General features: G+C 42.8%; 1 protein-coding gene across 1 annotated transcript; it reads left to right on the plus strand.

The window, feature by feature from the left end:
- Positions 1–8,352: 8,352 nt before the first annotated feature.
- LOC131356745 (carcinoembryonic antigen-related cell adhesion molecule 5-like) lies at positions 8,353–13,935 on the plus strand. Its single transcript, XM_058395935.1, has 4 exons — positions 8,353–8,716; positions 10,130–10,165; positions 10,591–10,887; positions 11,989–13,935. The coding sequence occupies exons 1-4, from the start codon at positions 8,686–8,688 to the stop codon at positions 12,300–12,302; spliced, it is 678 nt and encodes a 225-aa protein (XP_058251918.1). The 5' UTR covers positions 8,353–8,685; the 3' UTR covers positions 12,303–13,935.
- The last annotated feature ends 4,283 nt before the right edge of the window (positions 13,936–18,218 follow it).

Here is an 18,218-nt window from a genome sequence, read left to right on the forward strand (position 1 = left end):
CTCTTTCCAGATGGCAGGAGGGTGAAGAGTGTGTGTGAGGGGTGTGTGGGGTCAGCCACAATGCTGTTGGCTTTGCGGATGCAGCGTGCGGTGTAAATGTCTGTGATAGAGGGGAGAGAGACTCCGATGATCTTCTCAGCTGTCCTCACTATCCGCTGAAGGGTCTTGCGATCTGAGACGGTGCAGTTCCCAAACCAGACAGTGATGCAGCTGCTCAGGACGCTCTCGATGGTCCCTCTGTAGAACACAGACAGGATGGGGGGAGGGAGATGGGCTTTACTCAGCCTCCTCAGGAAGTAGAGGCGCTGCTGGGCTTTCTTGGTGATGGAGCTGGTGTTGAGTGACCAGGTGAAGTTCTCCGCCAGATGGACACCAAGGAATTTGATGCTCTTGACGATCTCCACAGAGGAGCCATCGATGGACAGCGGAGAATGGTCACACTGTGCTCTCCTGAAGTCAACAACCATCTCTTTGGTCTTGTCAACGTTCAGGGAGAGGTTGTTGGCTCTGCACCAGGCTGTTAGATGTTGCACCTCCTCTCTGTATGCTGACTCGTCGTTCTTGCTGATGAGACCCACCACGGTCAGCGAACTTGACGATGTGGTTGGAGCTGTGCATTGCTGCACAGTCGTGAGTCAGCAGAGTGAACAGCAATGGACTGAGCACACAGCCCTGAGGTGCTCCAGTGCTCAGTGTGGTGGTGCTGGAGATACTGCTCCCGATCCAGACTGACTGAGGTCTCCCAGTCAGGAAATCCAGGATCCAGTTGCAGAGAGAGGTGTTCAGGCCCAGGAGACTCAGCTTCTTAATCAGCTGGTGAGGGATGATTGTGTTGAATGCTGAACTGAAATCTATGAACAGCATTCGAACGTAGGAGTCTTTGCAGTCCAGGTGTGTGAGGGCCAGATGGAGGGTTGTGGTGATGGCGTCTTCCGTGGAACGGTTAGGACGATACGCAAACTGCAAGGGGTCCAGCAAGGGTGGTAGCTGTGACTTGATGTGCCTCATGACGAGCCTCTCGAAGCATTTCATCACGATTGGTGTGAGTGCAAGGGGACGGTAGTCATTGAGGCAGGAAACCGTGGACTTCTTTGGCACAGGGACGATGGTCGTTGTCTTGAGGCACGTAGGGATGATGGAGCTGCTCAGCGAGATGTTGAAGATGTCAGTGAAGACATCTGCTAGCTGCTCCGCACACTCCCTGAGAACTCTGCCAGGAATGTTGTCTGGTCCAGCGGACTTCCGTGGGTTAACTCTGTATAGAGTTCTCTTCACGTCAGCCGTGGTGAGACAGAGCACTGGGTCATTAGGAGGAGGGATGGTCTTCCTCGCTGTTGTGTTGTTCTGTGCCTCAAACCGAGCGTAGAAGTCGTTCAGCGCATCTGGAAGGGAGGCGTCACTGTCACAGGAAGGTGAAGTTGTCCTGTAGTTGGTGATCGCCTGAATGCCCTGCCACATGCGCCGGGAGTCTCTGCTGTTCTGGAAGTGGCCGTGGATTCTCTGGGCGTGTGCACGCTTCGCCTCTCTAATGGCTCGGGACAGTTTGGCCCTTGCTGTTTTTAAGGCCGCCCTGTCCCCCGATCTGAAGGCAGAGTCTCTCGATTTCAGGAGAGCACGCACTTTCGCAGTCATCCACGGCTTCTGGTTGGAGCGTGTTGTGATGGTCTTGGAGACAGTCACGTCATCGATGCATTTCCCGATGTAGCTGGTCACTGATGCCGTGTATTCCTCCAAGTCAATAGAGTCGCCGTTGGTTGCAGCCTCCCTAAACATGTCCCAGTCAGTGCACTCAAAACAGTCCTGAAGAGCAGAGATGGCTCCTGCTGGCCAGGTCTTAACCTGTTTCAGAACCGGTTTAGAGCGTCTGACGAGAGGTCTGTATGCTGGAATCAACATAACAGAGATGTGGTCTGAGTAGCCGAGGTGGGGGCGGGGCTCCGCACGATACGCGCCGGGAATGTTTGAATAAACAACATCCAGCATGTTCGCCCCTCTCGTAGCAAAGTCCACATGCTGATGGAATTTAGGGAGCACTGTTCTGAGATTTGCATGATTGAAATCTCCGGCGATGATAAACAGTCCGTCGGGGTGAGCATTTTGCAGCTCGCTAACAGCTCTGTACAGCTCACACAGAGCCTCCTTAGCATTAGCGCTGGGTGGAATGTACACTCCGATAATGAGAGTAGTGGTGAATTCCCGGGGTAAATAAAAAGGTCTGCATCTAACAGTTACAAACTCCACTACCGATGAGCAGTAGTTAGACACAAGCACAGAGTCCTTACACCATTCCGTGTTGATGTAAACACACACGCCACCACCGCGAGTCTTACCGCACAGAGCTGCATTCCTGTCGGCACGAAACACGGTTAGTCCGGTTAGCTGAATGGCGGCGTCCGGAACTCTGTCGCTGAGCCACGTCTCCGTGAAAACAAAGACGCAGCAGTCTCTGAACTCATGCCGTGTAGTTTGCTGGAGTCGGATGTAGTCCAGTTTATTATCCAGTGAGCAGACGTTGGACAAGATGATGGAAGGGAGTGCCGGCCGGGTAGGGTTGGTTGTTAGCCTAGCACGGACACCCGCTCTTTTACCGCGCTTCCGCTTCCTCGAACAACGCTTGCGACGTCCTCTCTCCCGGCCACCGGCATCAGGCGACGCCAAGGATTGAAGGCCTGGACTTCGCAGCAAGCCGAGTTCGCGAAGTTTGCAGAGTAGTTCATCATGCAAGTTAGTAACTGCATGATTTCTGTACCGTAATATCGTCTGGCGGTCGTATACATGAACACCACTGACTTTGGCGTCCATGCACTTTAAGTTTAGTGCTAAAACAAAAAGAAAGCACCATTTTGGTTCCGGAGTGGCCGCTGCGTGCTACTGCCGCGCCGCCATCTCTAGTGCAGGCGTCCGTAGCTTAAAATAAGTGGCAATGAAATTGTTACCTTAACCAATCAGATTTCGAGTCGGTGTCACTGGGGCCATCTAGCATTTAGGAGGGCTGAGTAGAAAATGGCCTAGCCACGCCCATGGTGGCATCATAATGATGGTATAGAGGTGGATTAATTCAGGAAGGACACCAGTGAAGGCCTAGGTGTGAAATGCACGTGCAAAATACTCACGCACGTGTCGCTTCCAGCAGCATTGCACAAGCTCACAGCGCCATCTAGTGGCTGTGTGTGCAAGACAAGTTTAGCATCTCTATTTAAAGAAGTTTGGCAAAAAAAATCCCTTTCCACCTGATACCTTGAGATAAAGAGAACCTGAGACACATCTTTGTAAAACACAGATCGCTGGATGTCTGAAACTGTCGTGTTTACAGTGCATTACTATTGATGTTTAAAGTAAATAAGAGAACATTACAGAGGGTCCTTGACTTATGTTGGCATTCCGTCGCTACGACGCGACGTAACGCGATTTTTGCCGTAAGTCGGAACTCACATACTGTAATCGTGACCGGTGTTTCTCCCTTTTCTGAACGTTTTATTATATCTAATTTCACTTCCATGGAGATGGCTTTCCTTTTCTTCAAAGCACTGTCATCAGAAGAGTCTGACTTACACTTGGGGGCCATAATAAAGGGCAAAAACTTTCCAAAAAAACAACACAAACGAAAGAAAGCGAATTTAGCACAATCCAATATGGCGTACAACCGGCGAATGTAAACAAAGCCGTCTTCCTCGTATAGCGCCGCGTGGCGACGTATTCATCCGCTCCGCTCGCCAACTAGTTCCTGCGTGAAAATTGTTTTAACCACGAAACGCCGTAGGTCGAGGACGTCGTAAACCGAGGACCTGCTGTATAAAGTCATCTAATTTAAATGAATGTTGTTTAAGTGATTATTAAACTGAAGGTTGTTCCTTCTTTTTTGTCCTTGGCTGAACACAAGCCTGACCATGAACAGTGATAATGTATAATTTAATAATTTATGTTTAAATCTATTAAAGTGTGGATGAAATCAGGGTTAAAACCATACAGCAGTTACCACTAGAGGGAGTGAAAGGCATTTTAGTTTCACTTTTCAATCACTAACCACCACATACTGAGTTACACAGAGAAACAGCTTTTACAGAGCAAGTCTTAACAGTCTTGATGTGAAAAATAAGAGTGTCCAGTGTTGACGTCCACAGGACCTCATTCATCCATGCTCATTGTGGACATCTTTCCAATGGCTTAGAACAACAACTGCAGACTCATTTTAGACATCAGTTATACTGCTTCTGGACCAAATAAACAGTCTCACAGAAGACTGGCATTTGGACAGACATTCTCCTTCAGAGTTTTTTCTTTATTTTATTTTATTATTATTTTCAACATTGTACCTTGATACTGAAGACATTCAAACTATGAAAGAACACATAGGGAATTGCGTAGCAAACAAAAAAAAGTGATAAACAACCCAGAATATATATTTTATATTTTAGATTGTCCAAAGTAGCTACATTTAGCTTGGATAACAGCTTGATACACTCATGCCATTCTCTCATCAGATTCACAAGGTAGTCATCTGGCAGGGTTTTTAATTCACATGTGTGTCTTCTTGAATACGTTTGTGGCATTTCTTGCCTTCTTACTGTGTTTAGAGCATCAGTTATCTTGTGCAGAGGAAGGATGGGTACAGAGTCAATAGCCCTATTAGTGCTACTACAACTACTGTACAAAACAATGTTATGGCAAGAAACATTCAGTTAGGTAAAGAGAAAAGACGGTCCATCATTATGAAGAAATGAAGCTCAGTGAATCTGAAAAATCTCAAGAACTTTGAATGTGTCTCCAAATGCAGTCACCTAAACCATCAAACACTATGATGAAACTGGCTCTCATGAGGACAGTCCAAGGAAAGAAAGACCAAGAGATACACTATATTGCCAAAAGTATTCGCTCACCCATCCAAATAATCAGAATCAGGTGTGTTCCAATCACTTCCATGGCCACAGGTGTATAAAATCAAGCACCTAGGCATGCAGACTGTTTTTACAAACATTTGTGAAAGAATGGGTCGCTCTCAGGAGCTCAGTGAATTCCAGCGTGGAACTGTGATAGGATGCCACCTGTGCAACAAATCCAGTCGTGAAATTTCCTCGCTCCTAAATATTCCACAGTCAACTGTCAGCTGTATTATAAGAATGTGGAAGTGTTTGGGAACGACAGCAACTCAGCCACGAAGTGGTAGGCCACGTAAACTGACGGAGCGGGGTCAGCGGATGCTGAGGTGCATAGTGCGAAGAGGTCGCCAACTTTCTGCAGTCAATCGCTACAGACCTCCAAACTTCATGTGGCCTTCAGATTAGCTCAAGAACAGTGCGCAGAGAGCTTCATGGAATGGGTTTCCATGGCCGAGCAGCTGCATCCAAGCCATACATCACCAAGTGCAATGCAAAGCGTCGGATGCAGTGGTGTAAAGCACGCCGCCACTGGACTCTAGAGCAGTGGAGACACGTTCTCTGGAGTGACGAATCGCGCTTCTCCATCTGGCAATCTGATGGACGAGTCTGGGTTTGGCGGTTGCCAGGAGAACGGTACTTGTCTTACTGCATTGTGCCAAGTGTAAAGTTTGGTGGAGGGGGGATTATGGTGTGGGGTTGTTTTTCAGGAGCTGGGCTTGGCCCCTTAGTTCCAGTGAAAGGAACTCTGAATGCTTCAGCATACCAAGACATTTTGGACCATTCTATGCTCCCAACTTTGTGGGAACAGTTTGGAGCTGGCCCCTTCCTCTTCCAACATGACTGTGCACCAGTGCACAAAGCAAGGTCCATAAAGACATGGATCACTGAGTCTGGTGTGGATGAACTTGACTGGCCTGCACAGAGTCCTGACCTCAACCCGATAGAACACCTTTGGGATGAATTAGAGCGGAGACTGAGAGCCAGGCAGGCTATAATGAAACTGGCTCTCATGAGGACAGTCCAAGGAAAGAAAGACCAAGAGATACCTCTGCTGCAGAGAATAAGAGATTAGATTACAGCCCACATAAATGCTGTTCAATGTTCAAGTGGCAGACATATTTAAACATCCACTGTTCAGCTGAGACTGTGTGAGTCAGGCCTTCATGGTCAAATTGCGGTGAATAAATCATTATTTCAGAACAAAGACAAGCAGAAGAGACTTGCTTGGGCCAAGAAACACAAGGTATGGTCATTTGATCAGTGGAGAACTCTGTTAGTCTGATGAGTCCAGATTTGAGATTTTTGTTAGACATAGAGAGCGTGAACAGACGATCCTGAATATGTGAAGAATATGTGAAGCATTAAGGAGGAGGTGTGATGGTGTGGTGGTGATTTGCTGTTGGTGGCAGCATTTTGCAGCAACATCCCATCTGGTTTGCACAAAAATTTTACTCATTTGTTTTCCAACAAAGAATGACCATATACATACCACTAGATTATGTAAGAGCTATTTGTCCAAGAATGAGAGTGATGCAGTGCTGCATCAGATGACCTGAACTCCCACATTCACCTGATCTAAACCCAACTGAGGTGGTTTGTGATGAGTTGGACCAGAGAGTGAAGGAAGAGCAGCAACAAGTCCTCAACACCTCTGAGAATTCCTTCAAGATTGTTGGAAAACCAATCCAGGAGAATACCTGAGTCTGGCTGAGAGAATGCCAAGAGAGTACAAAGCTGCAATCAAAGCAAAAGGTGGCTACTTTAAAGAATCAAAAATATTAAAACATATTCTGGGTTATTTAACACATTTTTGTTGACTACATAATTCCATATTTGTACTGTCAATTTCAGTATCTTCAGTATTAATATACAATGCTGAATACAATGAAGAGGAAAATAAACTTTTGACTAGTAGTGTATAAATATTTACACAAAATCTGTGTTTTGTCAGAGGGGCACATTCAACTCAGAACAAAAGGGATAAAAACTGTGTTCAAAAACTGTTACATTTTTATTTAACTACAAAGTTGAGAGAATGATGCGTGTGTGTGTGTGTGTGTGTGTGTGTGTGATTTCATAACTGAATAGTCCAGTATTCTTAAATACTCAAGCCAAAGGGTGAATGTCGTTCCAGACTGCTGTAAAGATTCTTCTCCTGTCCTTCATCAAGGTCCTTGAAAACCTCAGATTCTGAATTGATGAGTCTCTACACTCGCTGATATCTGTGGATAAAGACAAACCAATATAGAGCACATGTAGTGATCAAGAAACACTAAAGGAATATTTATCTTGCTAGAGCAATGGGTTTATGAGTAATGTAAATGAGACATGAGTTTATGAGTAATGTAAATCATAAGACTACACACTCCCACCATATGAACAGTAATTACACTGCTTTACACACAGACAAACATGTTTCCAACATCACACACCTGATGGTCTACTGCTTGTGGATGTCCTCCTCCTCACCTGTGTCCTCTTCAGCCTCACTGTCTGGTGCTTCTGACTTTACTTCCTGTTCTGTGTCCTTACTTTAATAACCTTCCACTAACAAATTCTCTGGCTTTCCATCCACTTTCTCTTGCTGTTTCTCTTCCTTTTCTGATGCTTCTTTCTTGACATTTGGATCATTAAGCACTGCCTCATCGTTGTTCTTATTATACATAATGTCCCCTTACTGTTCATTTTGAGCAAAAATGCACATCATTTCACTCTGAACATTAAATTAATACTGTTGTGAGCTTACTTGAGAGCTAATTTGTGTTTGTGGTAGCCTTTACGTTTACATTTGATAATTATAAAGTGAAACCGAAACTAAATTTATAGCATAACATCAGCTCACCTGCTTCAAACATGCGAGCTAGCTAACCTGTTAGCTTGATGTGTTAGCTCAGTAGCGCTTAGTTATTTAGACAAAGCTTGTTCAGTCTCTTCTGCTAACGTTACAGTTGTGAGGATTTTCTTATGCTGTGGCAGTTTTAAAAAGTAATGCCGGTGTTGTGTCCAACTCTGTTTGGGGATCTGTTTCCCCCTAGCCCCGCCCCCAGACATACTTTCTTCCAGAAGTCTACAATATAAAGCTAACACTAAGTACATTTATAATCGGAACTTAGTTGATCTTACCTTAAGTGTCTTCAACTATCTGGATGAGTTGTGACTTTTGTTTTGCTGTAACACGGTCCTGACAAGAGCAGAACATCACATGGACTACAAGCAGGAGACTCGAGCATGGAGGGGAACCGCTGTCTGATCTGAACTGCGCATACATGAGGAATTTTTTGTTCAGTTAGTTACAGCAACACCACAACATCTGAACTAAATTGAAACTTTATATATAAATAATAATTCCTGCCCATCGTACACATCCCCACACATTCCCATACATCCAAAAACTCCTATCCAGATGTTTGAATATTGAACTGCATATCTACATACAAGAGGGGTTATAGTCAGACACTGTGGTGGGTCTCTTTATTAGAACACAGGAAGTGGTAAAGCGGCACAGCTTTAACACACACCTCTGCTCTGTCAGTCAGTCATCAAATGAAATGAAACAGCCTTTATTTGTCACATATACATTACAGCACAATGAAATTCTTTCTTCGCATATCCCATCCTTGGAGGTTGGGGTCAGAGAGCAGGGTCAGCCATGATACGGCGCCCCTGGAGCAGAGAGGGTTAAAGGCCTCAAGGGCCCAACAGTGGCAACTTGGCGGTGCTGGGGCTTGAACCCCTGATCCTCCGGTCAACGACTCAGAGCCTTAACCACTTGAGCCACCACTGCCCCTCAGTGTATCAGAGGGACAGGATGGAGCTCAGTCCACTCTCTGTGATGCTCTGTGAGTAAATGTTCTCTTTGTGTCTTCATTAGAGTGAGTGGTGGGGTATAAAGTTGTTCATCTGCAGTCTGAATGTCCTGAGTGATGATCTTATTGTGTGATTAGGACATTGTGTGTACTTCAGCATGACTGCTCAGGTGGATCAGTGTCTCCATATCTGTTATGAGAAGGGTTTAGTTTGATGTGTATCTACTCTCAGTAACTATGATAGTTCAACAGGTAAGAGTACAAGTAGAGCAAGATTAAAACACGAGTCTGGATTGTTGGAATCTGTCTGATGATCATTTTCTGGTGTTGTTTCCTGTTTAAAAAAAGGTTTTTGCAAAACATTTAGTATTCACTAGACTAACTGAGAAATTATAACTGTATAACATCAAAAATCATGATCAAAAATCAAAAATTATTCTGTACTAATTACCACAAACTATTATTTCCATGTTAAAAATTAGAGCAATAATTATGTAAGAACAAACACTTCTCATTAGTCCTGTACAAACACAGAGCAGTTACAGTGTTAGAGGCCTGAGAACAGAGAGCAGTTTGAGGATGTGGTTTATTTTCTATTTTAATGCAGTGGTGTAAATTTATTGGAGGAGGTGTGAAGATGGAAGTGTGAAAACAATAAATAACTTTTTAACTGTTGATACTGTGGGTACATTTATGACATCAGAGGACTCTTTTAAAGCCAAAAAGTGTATACACAGTAATACTAAAAATGTACTATTAGTTTAATTGGGTATACAATTCTGTTACTATACTATTTCTGCACTGTCCCCTAACCCACCCACATTCACTTGTGATATGTGATTTGTTGTATTTTGCTTTATAATACCATTTTAAGTTGGTAAATTTGATTCATGAAGGGATGTAACATCAAATAATGCTGGGATGGTATTGAGGGATGACACATGTGCCAAGAAAACATTGATAGGCCACCATAAGCAGCCTGAACCGTTCACATAAGGAAGTTAGTGTCATGGATTCATGCTGTAGAAACTAAATTCTGATCATCTACTTCATGGAACAGACTTTCTCCTATCTTTAAATAGTTCTGTTTAAATCTATTACAAAGTGGATAATGTCAGGATTTAAAAAAATGTCATGCAGCTACCAGTAAAGTGTTAAAGTCACTTTAGATTCACTTTTCAACCGCAGGCCTCCACCAGTCTGGCCACACTTCTCTGTCCTCACTTTCCACACTGTAGAGAATGTAATGCGAGATATTTCCATCATTTCTCTATATTTTGTTTATTTATTATTTAGATAGGTTAAAATGCATTTCTTGCTGATGGTAGTTTAGATTTCTTGCATTTGATTTAATCTTGTGGGTTCTGTGTGTCTAAAATGTGCTTTTTTTAATAGTCTGAATATTTTCCATATTTTCATCATGTTCTGTTTCTGTTCCCTTTTTAGTGCTGATTTCACTTATACCAGTGGCTCAGGCTCAAGGTGATTTATATATAGTTCATCCTTTATCTTGCTTCCATATTTAAAAATTGAAGGTTGTGCATGATTTGTTAATTTGTTCCTTGTTTATTAATGCAGTTTTTATAACCCTAATCAAAGGATGGCTGCAACATCAGATTTAAATAAAGTTTTACACTCAAATAGGTTTATGCTGCTTAAATGTCTTAATATATTAAATATAAAACAGCACAAGTTTAATGACAGCAGCACAAGAGAGCAACTGACATAACTAGTGCTAAATAAAATGCTCCATGATGCCCCTGATTTCTTAATATTAAGTACGTTACACATATCAGTATCAACAAGTAACAAAAACATGTACTCACACTCACTCTAAACATGATATTAGTAGTGTAGACTTGGGAATGACTTTATGTAAGGTTTATTAACAACAGAATGTTTTATAGGGAGTCCTAAAGCTGTGGTGTCCATAATGCCTGATTTACATGTCTTCATTGGAGAGATTATTACTCTCAGATGTGACATACAGGGAGGAGGAGACACTCAGTGGACTTACAGCTGGAAGAAAATTAATAACAAAGTCTACACAGATGGAAGTAAGAGATTCTACACAGACAACACAATGCAGGAGTTCAGAATCCAGTATGTTAAAGTCTCTGACAGTGGTACCTACACCTGCAGAGGACATGGGAGAGACTCTCAGAGCTCAGAGATCAGTGATGCTGTTACACTGACTGTATCAGGTGAGTCTGTGGGTGTTTTTATTTCTTATTTAATATGTTAACATTATTTTTTAGGGTTCAGATTTTGAGCCATCAGTAACTGAGTCCTTGTTTCTTTAATGTTGACTTTCACTTCCCTGTCTAGTAGACACCAATTTCTTTGACAAGAATCATCATGCATTATTTAGTAGGATCTGGGTTTTATATTAAGTTTGCTATTCAGTAAATCTTGTACTTTTGGTGTCACTCTTTCTCAGAGCACCTTTCTCTGTGGGCAGCTTCTTCATAGCCACCTTTAAATCTTTCTTGAAAACATTAAAATTTAGTTTCCGAATAGGTCCATTAATAATAATAATAATAATAATAATAATTATTATTATTATTATTATTATTATTATTATTATTATTATTATTATTATTATTATTATTATAATATAACTCTCTTAACTGTCTTTGTTTATTTGTTCAATTGTCTATAAAGCAGTTTGGGTCAATTCTGTAGTTTAAAAATGTCCTTGTATAAATGTATAAATAAATGTGTAAATAAAGGTTGACTGGATGTGACGTCAACGTATAGTACTAGAGGAAAAAACTTATATTTTTAACAATTTTGGACTACCTCACAAATATTCAATAAATCAGCAAAGCTTTTTTATTGGTTTATAATAAATGAAGACTGATCCTGCTTTCCTTGTTGGACTGAATGGAAAATGATCATTACTGTTTCTCAGTTAGATGATTATGTTCAGCTTCACAATGTCTGTAGATTTTTTTTGTCTGTCTGTCATGGCTTTACTGTACAATGTGATGTTTTTGCTCATTTTTAAGAAAATGCAGATATGTTCAGATGTTGGTGCAGGATTTGTGCAGGATCCATAAAATAACAATCTAAAATCAGCAAATGCAGTGTTTCTACACTTCAATCCAATCATGAATTTTGTAAAACAGAAAATATACTGACTACCTGCCGTGTAAGAAAACATACAACTGTAAAATCTTGTATCAAATGTTAAATAAAAATGTTTGTTTTAGACACAAAGCATCTGTTAGACACAGTGAATCTACTGCTTATGTTGTAAAGTGAAAAGCAGCTCTGACTCCTTCATCATTTCATACCAACAGCAAAACCCAAACCGACTGTGAGAGTGAATCCTCAGAGCTCCGTCTACACTGGAGACACCGTCACTCTGAGCTGTGAGCTGCAGCAGGGGACTGGATGGGAGTTTCACTGGCACAAAAATAATCAGTGGTTACAGAATCTGAACAGTGAACAAGAGAACACACTTAAAGTGACAGTCGATAATGCAGGAGAAACAGAGTACTGGTGTCGAGCACGCAGGAGAAACTACTACAGCTACTATAACAACAACTATTACCGTGACTACTCCACAGAGTTTAGTGATCCTGTCAAGATTAGACTGAGAGGTATGTCATGATGTTTTTACTGTTTTCATCACAGGTTTATTAAAGCAAAAAGATTTGGTAAGCAAAAATATTGCTTATTTACACTGATCAGGCATAATATTATGACCACTGACAAGTGACGTGAATAACACTGATTATCTCCTCATCATGGCACCTGTTAGAGGGTGGCATATATTAGGCAGCAAGTTAACATTTTATCCTCAAAGTTGATGTGAAGAAGGTGGCCTGGTCTGATGAATCACGTTTTCTTTTACATCACGTGGATGGCCAGGTGCATGTGCGTCAGAGGAACACGTGCGTCTGGGGAACACATGGCACCAGGATGCACTATGGGAAGAAGACAAGCCATCGGCGGCAGTGTCATGATTTGGGCAATGTTCTGCTGGGAAACCTTGGGTCCTGCCATCCATGTGGATGTTACTTTGACACGTACCACCCACCTAAGCATTGTTGCCATGTACACCCTTTCATGGAAACGCTATTTGCTGATGGCTGTGGTCTCTTTCTGCAGGGTATTGCGACATGACACAAAACAAAAATGGTTCAGAAATGGTTTGAAGAGCACAACAACCAGTTTGAGGTGTTGACCTGGCCTCAAAATTCCCCAGATCTCAATCCAATCCAGCATCTGTTAGATGTGCGGGACAAACAAGTCTGATCCATACATAAGTTAAAGGATCTGCTGCTAACATCTTGGTGCCAGATACGACAACACACCTTCAGGGATCTAGTGGACTCCATGACTTGACAGGTCAGGGCTGTTTTGGACCAACACAATTTTAGGCAGTTGGTCATAATGTAATGCCTGATTGGTGTTTATTGTTATTCCTTGTTGTTCCTTGTTATTGTTATGTTCAAAATAATTTTAAAATACATATGTGGCTGTTGAGATCCTTCAGGACAGAGGAGTTTATGTTTCGCAGTTTTTCTGTAACATGACAAGTTGCATTGTTATATGTATTCATTAAAGATTGAGTAAAATAGAGGCTGGTGAGAAAACGACAGATATTTGGGACACATCCCCACCAGACCATCAGACGGCAACCACGCACATATATTTTGAACAGTTTCTGTTTTGTTACTGTTTTCTTTGCCATGTGGGTTTTTGTTCAGATTCATGTCTTGTCTCTGCCCCGTCCTGTCATTGGTTGTTGCTCTAATGTGTCTGGATTATACTCATCTGTTTTCAGTTTCACCCTTGATTTGTCTGTGTATTTAACCCCTTTGTTTAACCACATCTTTGTCTTGCAACTGATGGCACGGTGTGTTTATTCTGCCACAGCCCTGATCCAGTGTTTGTTTTTGCTTCATTTCTGTGTCGCAGTTTGTAGCTTCTCTGTAAATAAATGACCTTCTACACTTGTATCTGCCTCCAGCCCCATAATTCCACAACGTTAAATTTAACAATAAATGGATCAAAAGTACAATTCATTTGTTAATAAATTAAACTGTAATCATTGGCACATGCTGTTATAGGAAAATAATCTGTTCTTCAGGATGGAAACAGTAACTCGGCTTCATAACACCAGCACACCACTCTTACTATTACTATAGACTGTTTTATTACTTAAACTTTGTTAATAAAAGGGAAACAGACAGTTTACAGTACAGCTAAAAACCAGAAGTCTTCAACTTGTGTGAAAAATAAAAAAAATAATTTACTTTATTACAGCCCTCAGACAGCATAGAATAATAACTCCTTTATCTTCAAAAACTGCTGTAAAGTCTTAAGGGTTAAACACAAATTTACAGTAATTAAAAAGATAAAATAATGCACAAAATCTGCCCCATGCTATAATCTTAATTATCATTTTGATTTCATTTAACTGTTGAATCTTTGTACAAATTATTTTGAGAGTTAATTTTTTGTGCAAATAATATTTATTTGTCATTTGTGGCTGATGAGATCCAGTGAAAATGTTTAAAAATGTTACTGTCACAACATTGCTCACTGTTTCCCCTAACAGCCTGCAGAGGAACCCCGACTTCCTTTACTCTACTTCTGGTATTATGGACATAAAACATGTGGACATGTGACACGAAGTATCATTTGTGTGTTTTCACATAAGCGCCATAAGAGTAGGCTTTCCTGTGCTGGTTCCCAGCTCTGTGCTGGACCTGGAATGAGAAGTCTTGCAACAAGAGAAACCATCTAGTCACCCTGGTGTTGGTATCCTCTGCCTGCTCTGGTTGGCTCTTTCTTGTGAGGGGGAAGCTACAGAGGAGATGTCTGAAACAAAGCAATGGTAGTAACTTGCTAGACCCAAGAAGGCATGTACTTGTTTTTTGGTGGTGGAGCACAACTCGACCACTGGTTGATGCAGTACCCCAGTTACTGTGGCTCTGTCAGCCCTGGATGCCATTTGCAGGGGTTTGTCTGGAGAGTTTCCAGAACCTCCCCCAGATGGAATAAGTGGTTGGACCACATGGAGGAGTGGATGACAACACCATCCAGGTATGCTGTGGTGAAGGTTGCTGGTAGGTAAAAGGAAGGACCCGTTACTGTCAGTGGTCATTGGCAGTGCTGAAGGCCAGTTTTTGTTTGACATCTGGGGCTAGGGCCACCTGTCATTATCCTTTAGTGAGGTCCAGAGTGGAGATGAAAAAGGAAGGACCCGGTACTGCGGTACTGCCAGTGGTCATTGGCAGTGCTGAAGGCCATTTTTTGTTTGACATCTGGGGCTAGGACCACCTGTCATTATCCTTTAGTGAGGTCCAGAGTGGAGATGAACCAGGCCTTCTCCAGGGGCTCCACAAGATCATCCACTCAGGGGAGGGGATAGATGTTGATCTCTGAGATCCGGTAGACCCCCCGTAAGTCATTGCAGAGGCGGATGGTTCCATCTGAGGCATCACCACAATGGGGCTGGACCACTGGCAGATGGATTTCTTGATGATTCAACATTCATTCCACCACTGTTGAATCACCATCCCAAGAGGGGTTTTGATCTCATGTTGCACCAGCTCGGTGAGTCCCGGTACCAATGAAAAGACATTGTAAAACTAGTCTATCAGCTCTGTAAGGTCTTGTTGCTGGACTGGTGTGAGATCATCTCTCAAACCAGGACATAGACAGATCAAGGCAATCCATTTATTTAAGATTTTAAAATGGTAGATTTGTATGTCTGGCCATTTACCTGCTTGTCACAATCTCTAATTTACAGGTCTAACTGTCTTGAGGACTGTATATGGGCCCTTGGCAATATTGGAGACCAGCAGCATCAACTGGTCGCAGGGTGAAACTCCCGTGGCTGGGCTGGCCAGATGTAGACCCTTTTCTGGGCTTGCTGGGTTGCTTATGTGTATTTTTTCACAATGGGTCCCATGCAATCAATCCAGGCCTGCATGTCCTGGAGTTGATGACTGACCGGAACAGGAGCTCTAAAGGGGTAAAGCCGGTGGACACCTGGGGTTTCTCCCAAACAGCAAAGAGGACATAGGGAAGGAGGCAATCCTTCCTCATCTACCACCTTATACAGCATCCTCTTGAGGGTCTAATTGAAAAACTCCATGAGTCCATCTGTCTAAAGGTGGTAGACTCACAGGGCTCACCCCTACTTTCTGTGTGAGGGTATAGTCCATTTCTTACTAGAAAGTAGGAGGAGGGCATGGGCCAAGTAGGGTCAGTATTGACATCCTCAACTTGCAGCACCTGACCCCAGCAGTGCTTCAGCTGGTCATTCTCCTTTTGCTCCTTCCCAAAACTCCCCTCTCAGGTGGCCTGTTGTAAGATAGACCAGACAGGGTTAGTTGAATGGGGTGACTCACCTGAAGTGGAAGCACTGGCATCCAGTTCCTCTAGCGCCATGCATGCCAGCCACCCTAGGAACTTGGGTTTCTGGGTTACTTACCTTTTTGTGGCAGTGGTGTCTGAGTAGCAAGGGGACACGGAGGTCGGGGATAAGGCCAATGAGGAGAGCCCATTCACCAGCTGGGCTATAGATCTTGACTTTTAGGCACATCGTTGAGTCCCAAGATGCGGCGGCTCTCTGGCATCCATCTCTCCCTGGCCAGCTCTGAGATCGGCCGATCTCCAGGGTGGCCATGGTGTACTCCAAGGCATTTAGGAACTCCTTGGGGTTGGTGGGCCCTTTAATCCTTATGGCCTTCCGCTCCTCCGCAGATAGAGCCCACAGAAACCGGGTACTGAGTGGATCAAGCTGCAACCAGCACCAGCCAATTCTCAGTAGCTTGTCCATTTGCAACTGGAGATTTAACGTTCATTTGTAGTAGTCACTGGTGGCATTAACAGGCGAGTGGCCACAGCATATGAGGATTTCCTCCATCATTTTAATCCATCATAATATTGGGTTTCCTCTGGGTCTATGGCAAAATACGCCAGCTGAGCCTCCCCGCTGAGTAGAGGAGCCAGGATGTCTGCCCAGTCCTGTTTTGGCAAGTCCACAGTATGCTAAAAGGTGTCTAGAAGAGCCTCCATGTCGTCTTAGTAAGTGCTGGTAGATCTATTCCATATTTCTATGTTTGATGCCCGCATTCTCCACCAGTGTAGGGCACTCTAGGAGGGGGAACACACAATGTTGTGTAATGTAAGCGTAGTTGGGGTAGAAGTTGTGATTTCTTCCACTTCAACTCTGCTGGTTGTAGTTCCTTCTGATTACTGCGCAACACATCTTACAGCCAAAGAGCAGGACAAGAAGTCTCCCTGGGTTTAGTGGACAGAGGGCAGAGAAGATCTATGGTTGAGGAAAGAGAGGAGAGAAAAGTGTCTGTAGCCCAGGAGTCCAAGGATAGGGAGGAAATGGAGTCAGGGTCAGGAAGAGATGAAACGTGTGACGTGTGAAATCCAGATCCAGGACATGTCCTTGTGTGTAGAAGGACAGCTGTTGAATGACAGGGAGAATGAATTTAGAGTCATAAGGCAAGAAGACTGAAACTTCTCAGATGAGATGCTAAAATCACCAAGGAGGTTGTCAGAAGAGTGTTGTCAGACAGCAAGGCACTGAGGAGTGTGTACATTTCTTCCATGAAGTCTCCTATGGGACCAGAGGGGCAGAAGACAATGATGAAGTTTGATTGGAAAGACAACAGCAAACCTGTAAAATGACCCCTGCCTATGGGGATAACCAGGTCTTGATTAGCACCAGAAAATCAAAGATGTAGTTTAACAAAGAAAATGAAATCAAGAGGTAAAGCTGTAACTTTAAAAGGTTTTTTGACATGTAAAAGTCTTCAGAACAAAAGAGTTTAGATTTTGGATAAAATGCAAACTCATTCATTCACTAATCAAATAAAAAATTTAATCTTTGGCATATTGTTTTGGTATATTTAATATCTATATTAAGCTGGGTCTTTTGTAGTTAAACAGGGCTGTGTAAAATTGTAAAGTGTTGCTATAAGATATCATGACTGCTGACAGATGATAGTTACACTGACTGTATCAGGTGAGTGTGTGAGGATTTCTGGGGCCACATGAAAATGTATAAAAGACATTCATAAAAAACTTTGTACTGTATATCAAATAAATCCAGAAAAAATATATATTTCCTGTGTAACAGAGAGACCACAGGCAGTACTGAGTGTATCTCCACAGAGCTGGCTGACTGAAGGAGACTCAGTGACTCTAAGCTGTGAGGTTACAGACTCCTCTACAGACTGGACATTCAGCTGGTACACTGTTGTTCCCTACAGAGACGGCTTAACTGGAATAAATAATAATGGTGGCTATAGCGTGTATGTGGAGCTCCTCTCAGACAGCAGCAGAGGATCTGGAGGCAACTACACTCTCAGTCCTGCTGCTCTTAAACACACAGGAGTTTATATGTGCAGAGGAGAGAGAGGAGAACCAGCCTTTCACTCACAGTACAGCAATCCACAGCCACTATGGATCACTGGTGAGGAAAATTAACTGTTGTGTTGGTGTAGAATAAAAAAATGCAAACGTAAGATCAGATTAATGCAGTTTTTAG

Source organism: Hemibagrus wyckioides, linkage group LG07, assembly GCF_019097595.1.
Source record: "Hemibagrus wyckioides isolate EC202008001 linkage group LG07, SWU_Hwy_1.0, whole genome shotgun sequence".
NCBI lineage: Eukaryota > Metazoa > Chordata > Actinopteri > Siluriformes > Bagridae > Hemibagrus > Hemibagrus wyckioides.